Source organism: Diospyros lotus, chromosome 15 (genome assembly GCF_014633365.1).
Source record: "Diospyros lotus cultivar Yz01 chromosome 15, ASM1463336v1, whole genome shotgun sequence".
In the NCBI taxonomy this organism is placed as follows: Eukaryota; Viridiplantae; Streptophyta; class Magnoliopsida; order Ericales; family Ebenaceae; genus Diospyros; species Diospyros lotus.
The window spans coordinates 27,097,153-27,111,776 of NC_068352.1; the positions used below are offsets into that span (position 1 = coordinate 27,097,153).

At 40.4% G+C, this 14,624-nt stretch overlaps 2 protein-coding genes and 1 non-coding gene across 10 annotated transcripts in view; 2 read left to right on the forward strand and 1 right to left on the reverse strand.

The window, feature by feature from the left end:
- Positions 1 to 14,624, forward strand: part of LOC127792646 (homeobox-leucine zipper protein ROC2-like) — a 54,254-nt gene that overhangs the window by 9,622 nt on the left and 30,008 nt on the right. For 2 of the 8 annotated variants that reach the window (XM_052323241.1, XM_052323242.1), the window contains exons 1-2: positions 3,192 to 9,879; positions 9,991 to 10,185. The exons of 3 other annotated variants lie outside the window; for them this stretch is intronic. The gene's annotated coding sequence lies outside the window, so the exon portion shown is untranslated. Of the gene's footprint in view, positions 1 to 3,191; positions 9,880 to 9,990; positions 10,186 to 14,624 lie in introns of those variants that run through there. 3 more of the 8 variants (XM_052323238.1, XM_052323239.1, XM_052323237.1) reach the window with 2 other exon arrangements.
- LOC127791683 (uncharacterized) lies at positions 1,462 to 4,471 on the reverse strand. Its single transcript, XM_052321663.1, has 2 exons — positions 2,665 to 4,471; positions 1,462 to 1,601 (listed from the first exon to the last, which is right to left on the reverse strand). Exons 1-2 carry the CDS (start codon positions 4,469 to 4,471, stop codon positions 1,462 to 1,464), a joined length of 1,947 nt encoding a protein of 648 aa, XP_052177623.1.
- LOC127792706 (small nucleolar RNA R71) lies at positions 3,825 to 3,931 on the forward strand. The gene has a single exon (XR_008021178.1). It is a non-coding gene; the product is annotated as a small nucleolar RNA R71 (small nucleolar RNA).

Consider the following 14,624-nt stretch of genomic DNA (forward strand, 5'->3'; position numbering starts at 1 on the left):
TTTTGCTCCATGTCCGCTTTAACACATGCTCCACATCTACATAACCATATATAGAACCAAATCAAGTAGAAATCATGCTCATTGAATGTATAAATGCTAAGTTTATAGACCAAAATAAGTGTATAAAAGACACTTATCAAATACCCCCAAACTTAGACTCTTGATCGTCCCGAGCAAGATTATCGACTCAAATATATCACCCCTCAAGTAGAGAATAGTTAATATTTCAAAATCACTTACAAGTTGGATAACCTTCAAGGTAGTCTCAGATTTTTGTATCATTCATAATTCACACAGAGTTTTCTAGTAATGCTACACAACTGTTTTGGACTTATTCCATGTTTTGACGTGTGTGTGTGCAAATCCTGTCAGGTACAATATCATGCATAAGGTTGTTGGTATCCCGACCCTTTGATGGTCCTGTACACTTTCTCGCTCGTAATATGCACTCCACCCACAAACTTGGTCTTTTCATTCAGTCCCTAGGTGCTCTCAATCACTCTTTTCTTTCTTGTTCAAGTTTGGTTGGACTCAGCTAAAAATGGCGTTGTCTTGGTTTGTGAAGACTCTCTTTTATTTTGAATGCTTCGACATGCTAACATCCACTAGACAGTCAAACCCACCAGTTTTCTCAATCCCTAAGAGTTACAAACATCGGCACCATTATTGAGATTTTTTTTTTTTTTGGTTGAACGAGTGCATTTTATGCTCCATCTCGTTTTTTTTTTTTTGATATCTTATGTGAAACCTTCACTCCATTAAGTTTTCTGAATGACCCTTGTAACGAGCTTTCAGCCGATGACTCCCAAGCTAGATGACCACGGGGCACCAGGTTTTAAGATACCTCTACGGGCATAATCACTCAAGTCATTCAGGCTACGAAGAAAGGTATAAGATATATGCAGGCTCAAATTTAATTTGGTGCACGACATAGTGACATAGGGATGAGATCACTAGCCTATGGTCATTGCCTAGCTTCTCTTAGTATGTCTAACACATTCCACACAAATTTTAACATGCACGGAATCAACACATTCCTCAACATTTGCCATCATAGCTCAACCTTCCCCAAACTTTTCTTTTCATAATGTTTGATGATTGAGTTGCTTATAAAGTTGGTTTAAGGGCGAAAGTCTAATTGGAAACCTAGCAGTGTAGTCAACCTATGCATTGAATCTTCTGACACATGTGCTTAAATTAGTCTAACATGGATAATGAATCTCAAAACGAAATGAGTAGCATCACTATCTTTACTCTTTGCATCAAAATGGTACCAAATAAACTTCATTATTGATGGCACGTCTACCCAATAAAACAAGATAATTTTTTTTTTTTTTAATAAAACCATACAACTAGACCGTACGACATATGCAAGCTGCCCATAGTGAACCTCCCCCCAAACTTAAACGTTTCATTGTCCCAATGGAACAAAGAGAAAGAAAAGGAAGGAGTGTACCCGGACTATAGTGTCAAGGTTGTGATGGTAGATAGATCAACACATGCTCGTTTTGAGGTATTGAAACTTTTGGCAATGGAGTTGCCCTTGTAAGCAGCTGGTGTAGGATGGCTCTTCAATTGCATTATCACTTTTGAAAATGTACCTACAATGCACAAGTTTGAACATGAGAATGCAACAATGAATAAGAATGACATGAAGTAGACAGAGTCACATGGATGCCCAAACTCCCCCAAACTTGAACCTCACAATCCCAAACTTAAGGTGCAATGTGCAAGTTAACATTGGCTGGGGTATTTTATCAAACACCAAGTGCATGCTGTTATGATGACCTCAACATTGTTTTTGTGCAAAAATCCTAAAAAAATGCAACATGCCAATAAATGAAAAAGATAGGAAATTGGGTTGCCTCCCAATAAGCGCTTGTTTAAAGTCATTAGCTTGACTAAGCCTCCATCTTCAAGGAGGCTTGAATCCTTTTTCCATCAATATTTTGTGGGTGCCATTTAATGAACTTATTCCTTGAATGTTAGTAACCTTTAATCCAATCCCCTTCTTTTGCTCCCTCAACACCCTTACCAACTTTTCCTTTTCATGATTTGGTGGCTTGGCTTTTGAGGAAGAAGAAGAAACATCCAAAGAACACAGTTTGTCTCTTTTTGATGGACAACCTTTTTGCTTCTCTCCCAAAGAGCCCACGACCACAACCTTGTTCTTGGCATCCAAACTTTGTTCCTGCTCATCAAAAGAGTTAGCAATGCAATTTTCTTTAAGGTCATCAGGTCTCTCTACTAAATCAACAATGCCATCTCTCATTAAGACTTCTTGTTCATTGCCATTAGAATGTTTCATAGTCTTAAATACATTAAACATAACCGTCTGATCATAAATTCTAAGGCTAAGTGTTCCTTGCTGGACATCAATCAAAGCTCTTCCTGTGGCAAGAAAAGGTCTCCCTAAAATTAAGGGCATATCATAATCTTCTTCGATATCCAGAACAAAGAAGTCAACAGGAAAAATAAATTTCTCCACTTTTACCAAAACGTTCTCCACTACTCCCCTCGGATATTTGATACTTCTATCAGCCAATTGAAGAGAAACAGTAGTGGGTGTTGGTTCTTTTAATCCAAGCTTCCTGAAAATAGAGTAAGGCATTAGATTTATACTAGCACCCAAATCACATAGAGCTCGTTCAAATAATAAACTACCAATAGTACAAGGAATAGTAAAACTCCCTGGATCTTTAAGCTTTGGTGGTAGTTTTTTTTTCAATATAGCGCTGCTCTCGTCCGTTAGCATAACAGTTTCATGCTCCTCCAACTTCCTCTTATTTGATAAAATTTCCTTCATAAATTTCGCATAGCTAGGCATTTGAGCTAAGGCATCAACAAATGGGATGTTTATGTGAAGCTTCTTGAATACCTCTAGGAACTTCTCAAATTGCTTATCCAGTTTGTGTTTGCGCAACCTCTGAGGGAATGGAATTGGAGGAACATATGGCTTAACCGGTGGTGGAATTACCTTCTCTTGTTCAGCTACTACTTCAGGCATTTCAAGTTGATCCGTTGTCTCCTGAACAATACCATTTTCTTTTACCACACCTGGCCTTTTAACATGAATTTCTGGTAGTTGCACCCCACTCCTTGTTATGATTGCATTTACTTGCTCCTTTGGGTTAACTTCTGTATTGCTCGGCCATGTGCCCGGTTGCCTTTCCGTTAATATTTTTGCTAGTTGCCCAATCTGATTTTCAATATTCTTAATGGCTGCGTCCGTCTGGTCACTTCGTTCTTGAAGCTTTAAAAGTGCTTCCTCCCATCCTTCTTTTTCCTCTTGTGGCCGCCCTTGTTTTGGTGGATTTTGGATGTTCTGAGTATTACCATAAGAAAAATGAGGATGATTCTTCCAACCCAGATTGTATGTTTGTGATAATGGGTTACTCTGCTGCCTTTGAAAATTTTGCTGATGTTGAAAATTCTGTGCATAAGCAGCTTGCTCCGTGAATGGTGGATTTATGAGCAGCGGACATTCAGGCAATAGATGAGTTGCTCCACAAGTTGCACATATGGGAAGTGATCCTTGCACCATATTAACATTCGAAGTATACTTTAAGGCTTCCATCTGCTTTGATAGTGCATCAATCTTGGCTAACATCAATGTGTTAAGATCCACCTCATGCACTCCTGCTACTCTTTTATGTGAGTTTCTATCTGGCCACATCACCAATTGCTCACTCATTGTCTCGAAAAGGTCATGAAGCTCCCCGGCTGATTTGTTTCGGATTGATCCTCCTATTGTAGAATCAACTGCAGAGCGGCTGTGAGGAGTAAGTCCAGCATAGAAAATGTGATTTTGAGCTGGTAGTGGAAAACCATGACTAGGACACTTCCTCAATAGCTCCTTGAACCTCTCCCATGCTTCATGAAAATTTTCAGACTCAGCTTGCTGAAAAGTTGAAATCTCATGCTTAAGTTTGGTAATCTTGGCCGGTGGGAAGTATTTGAGTGTGAACTTCTGTACCAAATCTGTCCATGTAGTAATACTACCCGGTGGTAATGAGTCTAACCACTCTCGAGCCCTATCCTTCAGAGTGTGAGGGAAAAGGCGCATCTTGAGTGCCTCTTCATTAATTCCTTGATACTTGAAATTTCCACAATATTCTAGAAACCGAGACAAGTGATAGTGTGGATTTTCCTCGCTCATTCCATAAAATGGTATGTTGTTGGCAAAGAGATTGATCACATCCGGCCTCAACTGAAAGTTCTCATGCCCGTAGGAAGGATAAATTATACTTGACTGATTCTCAATTAGAGGGGGCATCATGAAATCTCCCATCAGAATGTCTCTTTCATTAACTTCAACAGGCTGTGCCATTGGAACAAGTTGGTTTACGTTGTCACCCATGTTACTCAGTTGTTCTTCCCTCCTTGCTCTTTGTTCACGACGCCTTTGATGGAACGTTCTTTCTATCTCAGGATCAAACTCACAAATATCCGAACGTTCTGAACGGCTCATGCACTATCTCAATCCCTGCACACACACACAAATTGAAATAGCTTAGCCCAGAAAATAATGAAAACAAAATATAACAGTTAAAGCTAATATCAATCAAAGAAATAATCAAAAGAGTTAGTCCCCGGCAACGGCGCCAAAAACTTGTCCGGCTAATTCTATCCCGCAAGTGGACGGATCGTGACAAGTAATACAGTGATGAATAGAGTGTCGTACCCACGAGGACTAACTTTTGACGTTTACTCTAATTGATCTAACCTTAACCTAACACACACATTAACAAAGAATTCAATTGTAATGAAAACTAATTTATGAATAAAAGATGCAAACAAAATAATTGCTTTGATTTAAAACTCACAAGACTAAGGCACTAGGGTTTGTGAATCCACCGTCGACCTCTATGATTCAATTATTCATTACTCGGGTGTTGCTATTCCTTATCTTAGGTTGAAAATCGATAATCCAATTACAACCAAAAGCCTCTCTCGATGGTCATTTAGTTCTATGTATATATATGAGATTAACTATCTCTAGTCAACCTTCGAACATATAAACATGCATTCAATCACGGAGATCATCACACAATGATTTCATAGGGCATAACGGTATCTCTACCTATTATCGGACCCTACGTTGTTTGCTACCATATCTAATCCGTATTGAATCTCTCGAAAGCAATACAAATCACAAATAAGTTTCAATGGTGATCAAGTATCAAAACAACATTATAAACATAACAAACAATCAACCCGGATAGGTAAGAAAATAGCAAACCAAATAACTTTAAATCAAACCATTAGAAGTCGAGGTTTCATCATTCACCCTAGCTATAAACACTTAGCTATGCATGCTCTCAATCAAAAGAAAAAGAAAAGAGTTGGAATCCATAGCAAAGAATTGAAAAAGATAAGAAAAATACAACCTAATAGTAAAGTCTTCAATCTTCTGCCCACTTCTCTTCTCTCCCCCAAAAGATTCCCAAATCTTCCAAGAATAAGTCTTTATATAGTCCTCTTTAGGTTATCAAAGTCCTGCACCTTAAAGGAGTCTATTTCTCTTTTATTTGGATTGAAATGGGCTTAAAACGGCCTTTTCCCGAAGCTTTGATCCCTACCGCGGTCCTACCGCGGTATGCTTGTTGCTGCAGACCCGTGAACTTCAGAAACTAATTCCTAAAGCGGTCCTACAGCGGTATGCATTCCGCTGTAGGACCGTGAGCTCCAGAAAGCAATTCCTAAAGCGGTCCTACAGCGGTATGCATTCCGCTGTAGGACCGTGAGCTCCAGAAACTAAACCTTATAGCGGTCCTACAGCGGTATGCATTCCGCTGTAAGACCGCTAGCCTTCTTCTTTAGCCTCTTGCTTTATCATTTTCAACTTCTTGCTCTCGATACTCTTTTGATTTCTTTTAATTTGATACCCGACCATGCCTCCAAGCTTTATTTCACTTCCATAATGCACCAAAATCACTCTTTTTGCTCCATGTCCGCTTTAACACATGCTCCACATCTACATAACCATATATAGAACCAAATCAAGTAGAAATCATGCTCATTGAATGTATAAATGCTAAGTTTATAGACCAAAATAAGTGTATAAAAGACACTTATCAAATACCCCCAAACTTAGACTCTTGATCGTCCCGAGCAAGATTATCGACTCAAATATATCACCCCTCAAGTAGAGAATAGTTAATATTTCAAAATCACTTACAAGTTGGATAACCTTCAAGGTAGTCTCAGATTTTTGTATCATTCATAATTCACACAGAGTTTTCTAGTAATGCTACACAACTGTTTTGGACTTATTCCATGTTTTGACGTGTGTGTGTGCAAATCCTGTCAGGTACAATATCATGCATAAGGTTGTTGGTATCCCGACCCTTTGATGGTCCTGTACACTTTCTCGCTCGTAATATGCACTCCACCCACAAACTTGGTCTTTTCATTCAGTCCCTAGGTGCTCTCAATCACTCTTTTCTTTCTTGTTCAAGTTTGGTTGGACTCAGCTAAAAATGGCGTTGTCTTGGTTTGTGAAGACTCTCTTTTATTTTGAATGCTTCGACATGCTAACATCCACTAGACAGTCAAACCCACCAGTTTTCTCAATCCCTAAGAGTTACAAACATCGGCACCATTATTGAGATTTTTTTTTTTTTTGGTTGAACGAGTGCATTTTATGCTCCATCTCGTTTTTTTTTTTTTGATATCTTATGTGAAACCTTCACTCCATTAAGTTTTCTGAATGACCCTTGTAACGAGCTTTCAGCCGATGACTCCCAAGCTAGATGACCACGGGGCACCAGGTTTTAAGATACCTCTACGGGCATAATCACTCAAGTCATTCAGGCTACGAAGAAAGGTATAAGATATATGCAGGCTCAAATTTAATTTGGTGCACGACATAGTGACATAGGGATGAGATCACTAGCCTATGGTCATTGCCTAGCTTCTCTTAGTATGTCTAACACATTCCACACAAATTTTAACATGCACGGAATCAACACATTCCTCAACATTTGCCATCATAGCTCAACCTTCCCCAAACTTTTCTTTTCATAATGTTTGATGATTGAGTTGCTTATAAAGTTGGTTTAAGGGCGAAAGTCTAATTGGAAACCTAGCAGTGTAGTCAACCTATGCATTGAATCTTCTGACACATGTGCTTAAATTAGTCTAACATGGATAATGAATCTCAAAACGAAATGAGTAGCATCACTATCTTTACTCTTTGCATCAAAATGGTACCAAATAAACTTCATTATTGATGGCACGTCTACCCAATAAAACAAGATAATTTTTTTTTTTTTTAATAAAACCATACAACTAGACCGTACGACATATGCAAGCTGCCCATAGTGAACCTCCCCCCAAACTTAAACGTTTCATTGTCCCAATGGAACAAAGAGAAAGAAAAGGAAGGAGTGTACCCGGACTATAGTGTCAAGGTTGTGATGGTAGATAGATCAACACATGCTCGTTTTGAGGTATTGAAACTTTTGGCAATGGAGTTGCCCTTGTAAGCAGCTGGTGTAGGATGGCTCTTCAATTGCATTATCACTTTTGAAAATGTACCTACAATGCACAAGTTTGAACATGAGAATGCAACAATGAATAAGAATGACATGAAGTAGACAGAGTCACATGGATGCCCAAACTCCCCCAAACTTGAACCTCACAATCCCAAACTTAAGGTGCAATGTGCAAGTTAACATTGGCTGGGGTATTTTATCAAACACCAAGTGCATGCTGTTATGATGACCTCAACATTGTTTTTGTGCAAAAATCCTAAAAAAATGCAACATGCCAATAAATGAAAAAGATAGGAAATTGGCGGGCGACACAAGATTGAAGCAGATGGAGCTTCAAATTCAGCGAGTTAGCGCGGTAATGGTGGAAGTCTAGGAAAGGGTGGCGACCATCGATGAGGCGGTGGAATGACAGTTTGAACAAGCCACGAACCAATTCGAAGAAGCCATGGACCGAAAGTTGGAGCAAGCAATGGAAAACATGCAAGATCAGGTTTCCTGTCAGATTAGGGTGGTGCAAGACTAGATGTTCGACCAATTCTGAGAAATGAAGGATCAACTCCAGAGCTTTATGTTCATGTTCATGGGCCAAAATTTGGTGAAATTATCGGCCAAGTTTCCTCCCAGGGAGCACTTGGAACCAGTTTTGTCTGGGCCGAAAATGGGTTCAAGATCCGCAGAAATGGCGGAATTGGGTGCGGAAACATTTGCAGAGCAAGAAATCAGGAATGGTCGGGTGCATCGGAATGGAATAGGAGTGTTGAACAGAGTTGTGGAGAAAGTGGGCTTGGAGGCGGAGATATTGGGTGAAGAAGAAATCGGCAACGGCCGAATGGGACGGTGAACAACTGGGCCATCGGTCTCTTGTCCTTCCCACTTTCCTATGCCCAAATTGGATGTGCCCATGTTCGAAGGGCAAAGCCCACATTGGTGGGTTTGGAGTTGTGAAAAGTTATTCACTCTATCAAACACCGAAGGAGTAGAAGATAACATTGGTTGCGGCGTACTTGAACGATGTTGCTGACTCTTGGTCCCAAGATTGGTATGACTCACAAGAGGACAACAGTTGGTCGTGGATTGTGGAGGATTTCTGTACAAGATTTGGAGATCAGAATTTAGGGGACGTTGTGGAAGAATTTAACAAGCTGAAGCAAGTCGGAACAATGCAACAATATCAAGAAAGATTCGAGGAACTCAAGTCAGTGATGCGCACATTGACTGCGGGATCAAATGAAGCCTACTTCGTTTTAAGTTTCATAAGTGGATTGAGTGACGAATTAAGGCTGGCAATCAAGATGCAATGACCAAAGTCCGTGAAGGAGGTGGCTGAAGGGGCTAGGCTACAGGAGATGTGGGTGGAAGCCTTGATGAAGAAGCAACAGCTTTCAGCTCGCGACAATCAAATAGCTTTCAGTTGTGAGGATAGGGAAGCAGGGAACCTTGGCCAAAACATGAAGGGCAAGGTTGTGCCATTTACGACAGTGGGAAATCCATCATTCAAAGGCCAATCTGGGATCTTCGAGCAGCGGAGACAGGCTGGCCAGTGTTACAAATGTGGAGATCTGGGCCATCAGTGTAAGAAAGCAACATCAGTGTAAGAAAGAGTTGCTAATGTTGGAGGGAAAGGAAGAAATGCTTATGCTGAATGACGTTTCGATTAAGGAAGAATGGCAGCAGAAGAAGCTGCGCAGCTGTTCTCTCTACAAACTATTGAAGAAAAGAGGAGATCCAACCGCAGGGCGGGCAATGCTCGTAACAGTCAGCAGCCTGGGTTAATCAATGTGGCGAAGTGGAAGAAAAGGAAAAAAATGGGCTGGCTTCTCACTTTCTTGAGGACAAGAAAGTTTTGAACCACGGGGTATTGTCAGGACCCTATGGTATGGTAGTTAGAAGCATAACAGGAAGCTGTTAGCAATAGCGAACACAGTTAGATTGGTTGTGACAAGATAACAGTAAGAGAGCCAAGGGCATTAGGCGGGTGAGATGGTTGTAACTGTAAATCAGTTGAGGATGGGCCTATATAAGGGCTTCCCCCTTAATAAAGAGGCATGGACGAATACTTTGATGAATTTACAGTGTATTCCTCTCTCAATTTCTCTCTACTCCTTCTCTCCCTCTCAATTCTCTCTCTCTCGTTCTCTCTCTCCCTCTCAAACCCCAATTCTAATTCCCTCCCACACAAGGAGAATTTCCCATGTCAGGCCGAGACCCTGACATTTTCTTAGTGGTTGGATTGTTTTCTCCTTATCAGTTTATAAAATCCTTGCTTATAAAAAAGCAAATACAGGGGGATATCCTCTCTCATGGCAGAAAGCTTCAAGAAATAGCATTTGTTGCTAATGGCCATAAACCTGGCAATGTAGTGTCCTTGTTTTGAGTAATTGTAAGTTCTTCAATTCAGTTCTGTCAGTTCCATTTAGTTTTACATTGCTAAACTTATGTGATAGAGATTAAACTGATCCCTTTTCTTTTTTTTTTCCAAAAATTGTGTAAGACTGCTGATGGCACCTGTAAGAACATGCTGATACTTCTGGAAACTTGGACTAGTCTTACAGGCTGCTTCGTCGTTCATGCACCATTGGACATTGTTATGATGATGACAGTGCTGCATGGTGTGGACTTGAGCCTTGCTGAAATTCTTCTGTCTGGATTTGCTATAGTTCCGGATAGCAAGCTATTCGGAAAACAGGTAGGCATGTTGAAACTAGTCAATCTGGTGGATCTCTGGTGACAACACAATTTCAGATATTGGTTGATTCTAATCCAACTGCAAAACTTCATATTGGCTCAATTATTGCTGTCAATAATAGTCACTGGCACTGTTAATAGGATCAAGGATGCAATGGGATGCTCATCAACTGCATATATATATATATATATATTGATATACTTCTTTCTCGGACTTTATAGTGTAGATATATGTATGTTCCTTTCTGGGAGTTTGTAGTTTCACATATCTTGGAGATGTCTCTACTCTGGTGGGTTTCTTTTTTATATGCTTTTCCTAGGGTCATTATGTTCAAGGCTTGAGCTTGCAGACTTCTGTTATTGAAGTGGTACTGCCATACATATTTTAATAATTTCTGGTTTGTGTAATTTAATTTGACACCCTTGATTTTTGTTTTTAGCTTGAATTTTGCAGCAAATGTGTTCAAGATCGAATCATAGACCCCATGTACAGAAATTAAGAGAAAATGTAACACAAAAGTTCAACTTGGTTTGGCCTTATTTTCTACATTCATGATCTCACCACAATAGGATATTTTGCTAATCAGTCATTTTGCATGGACCCCATATAAGCTACAAATATCCTCCTAGTGTGTTTCTAATTCAAATAAGTATCACTTACACTTAGTGTCTATTTGATTGGCATTCTTTTCCGTGGAAAATGGTAATTTTCCACCCAAATTCCAGCTTTTGAGGTGTTTGATTGGCCAAAATTTTCGTGAAAAATATTTTCTAACTTGTGGTCACGTGATGCTCTTTTTCCACTTTTGCCGGAATTGGTTTTCTCATTGGGGGGGGGGGGGGGGGGGGGTAGATTTCATTTTCCATGGAAATGGAAAAACCCACACACCATGGGTGAGCAGTGAGCAACGGCCATCGGGCATCGGCGGTTGTGGCTAGCGACCATCGGCCATCGGCAAGCGATGGCAGCGGTGGCTAATGATGGGGTTGTGGTTGAACGACGAGCAGTGAGCAGCGACCATGCCCATCGGGCATCGTCAGAGGCTAGAGTCTAAAGGCCATCGGCCATGGGCAAGTAGTGATGGTGGTTGTGGCCATGGCGGCGACGGCGGCTGTGGCAGATTTTTGATGGGTGTATGTATATTTGATTTATTTTTTGAATATTTTGTATATGCATATTTGATTTATTTTTTGAATATGCATATATTTGATCATTTTATGTAGTTCATTATTGATTTGTGTATTTGATTATTGATTATCTCCATGTGTGTATGTAATTATTTTCATGGAAAATAATGACAATCAAACATCAAAATTGAAAAAGTACAATAATTTCTAGGTAAAAAATTAAATCAGTCAAACATCTTCAATTAATATTTTCTTTGGAATTTAATTCTAGGCAATTTAATTGCTTAGAAAATATTTGCTTTCCATGCAAATTCTATGCTTGCAATCAAATGCACCCTTAGAGGACTCTGGATGTTTGTTTTATGACACTTACTTTTGTATGCACAACTAAAGTTATCAGACTATTTCATCTTACATATTATTAGTGCGGTTTTGGAGCAACTTGTAACACCCCGGTAGTTTGGGAACAAATTAATTTTTGTATTGGAGATGAGTTATTTATGATTTATTATTGGTTGTTGTGGGTTTAAGGATTTTGATATGAGAAATTATTATTTATTGTATATTTGAATGAGAAAGTGATTGGAATTTTGTGGAATTTCTTGGGTTTAAATGTAATTTGGGAAACTAGGAGATGGATTAGTATATAATTAATTGTTGCGCATTATATAATTGAGGAAGCTGGTAGACTGGTGGTTACTTATGCAAGAGTAAGGAGGCAGGTTGCGGGTTTGGACCATGGTGGGAGTAGGCGCTGTAGATTTATATTTTTCTAAAACTGGAAGTAGGATCTCCTTAAAACTAATATGTGCATATATATGTCACGACCCTAGGGGTGAATCAGTAAATGGTTGTTAATATCTACTTGTATGTGCCAATAGTTTCTAACTAGATGGGGGGTTAAGTGGTTAGGGAATTAGCTTACTGTTTTGGTTGTTATGTTAGTGGTTATATTGTTAGAATACTATTATGGTTGCTAGAGGCTCTATAAGAGACCTACAATAGTATGAGGAAGGAGGATTGAGAATAATACAAAAGTCTTTCTCTAATTTTTTCTCTCTCTCGTTCCCTCTTTCATTCCCTCTTGTTCTCTCTTTCTCCTTCCCTCATTCTATCTGTTTTCCTACATTCATTTCTTTCTTGAAATTCAATTGGAATTCCCTCAATTGTCTAGCCCATAATTTGAGGGCTTGACAAAGTGGTATCAGAGCCGTCGACCTGGCGGCGAAATAGTAACAACAGCAGCAGAAGAAACCAGCGTAGCCCAGCGCAGGTGAAGAGCATGAAGCGATGGTGGAAGGAACATGCCTGAGACAATTGGAGGTCAGGTTGGAGATAATGGAAGTTGGGATGTCCAATACCCAAGATGCCATGCGCCAAACACGGGAAGAATTAGCGGATTGGAAGGAAGCCATGCAAGCTGCAACAGAGAAGCAGCAAGAAGCTATCGAAAGGTGTCAAGAAGCGGTCGAAAAGTGTCAAAAAATGGTAGAGCAGCAAGGGCAGAGGATCAACAACATGTTAAACATGTTAGCCTCTCTACGCTAATTTAGGTTGCCGCCAGAATTCACGACAAAGCAGGCGCCTGAACCGATCTTGCCTCAGCAGGGCAATCGGTCGGGAACTCCAGGAATTCTGGAAGAAGTGGATCAACATACAGTCCAAGAAAATCAAGGAAGAAATCTGAAACAATTAACACACGCCCATGTACCTATGCCAAGGTTAGAGATTCCCATGTTCGAGGGGAAGAAACCACGGTGGTGGGTAAGGAGGTGCGAAAGGTTCTTTCAATTCTACCAGATTCCCGAAGATCAGAAGATTACTCTAGCGGCAGCCAATTTGAATGAAGTGGCAGATTTATGGTACCAAGGGTGGGTTCAAGATGAAGGGCTGCAAGGGGATTGGATAGATTTCTTAGAAGGGCTATGTGAGCGCTTTGGGGAGAAGAATATGGCAGATGTTATAGAAGAATTCAGCAAGCTGAAGCAGGAAGGGACTGTAATGGAGTACCAAGCCCGATTTGAGGAGCTGAGATCCATTTTATGTACGGTGCAGCCAGGGCTTACTGAGCAGTACTTGGTATCCAGTTTTATTAGTGGATTGAAAGAGGAGTTGTGACCCATGGTGAAAATGATGACACTCTCGTCTGTAAGGCAAGCGGCAGAAAAAGCTAGGCTGCAAGAAATGACCTTAGAGGCCATTTTCAAGAAGAATAATGTTCCTTACGAGCCGAGTTTATTGACTGGGCAATATGGAGGTGGTAACTCTAGGCTTTTGCTTGCAGGGCCTAATCCAGAGGCAGCCAAAGCACAGTCTTATAATAATGGCACGAAGGGTAACCTGATAGAGCAGAAGAGACAACTAGGGCTACGCTTTAGATGTGGAGACAAATTTAGTCCCGACCATCAATGTAGGAGGCAGTTGATGAATATGGGAGGTTATGATGGGGAAAAGGAAGAAGAGGTGGAGGAGGTTCCCCATGAAGAAACTGGTGAGTGCAAAGTGATCATAGGGGAGGAATTACAGCTTCATTCTATACCAACTGAAGTATTTGAAGGAACGGTTAAGGTGGCGGCGGAACAGCCAGAGGCTGTGAACGCTGCTACATTTCTACTACTCAAAGGGAAAGAACAAAACAGTAAAAAGAAGAGAAGGAGGCAGCAAGTATTGAAGGTAGGGATTGGTTGAACCATAGCCTTTGCTATCAATTCTTGAGGACAAGAATTGTTTGAAGGGATGGGGATTGTCACGACCCTAGGGGTGAATCAGTAAATGGTTGTTAATATCTACTTGTATGTGCCATTAGTTTCTAACTAGATGGGGGGTTAAGTGGTTAGGGAATTAGCTTACTGTTTTGGCTGTTATGTTAGTGGTTATATTGTTAGAATACTATTATGGTTGCTAGAGGCTCTATAAGAGACCTACAACAGTATGAGGAAGGAGGATTGAGAATAGTCTTTCTCTAATTTTCTCTCTCTCTCTCTCTCTCTCTCGTTCTTTCTTTCTCCCTCCCTCATTCTATCTGTTTTCCTACATTCATTTCTTTCTTGGAATTCAATTGGAATTCCCTCAATTGTCCAGCCCATAATCTAAGGGCTTGACAATATATATATATATATAAATGAGGAAGCTTGTAGATCGGGTGGCACGTGCACATAAGGAAGGATGCTGGGTGCCTGGAGGTTGCGGGTTCGACTCCAAGGGCAAGTGTGCACTGGAGAAAAATGCTGGGTTTTTTCCAGCAAGGGGAGGCCCAAAACGGCGTCGTTTTGGGGGCGTGACTTGGAGCCCATGCAGCTGCCTTGCTGCGCC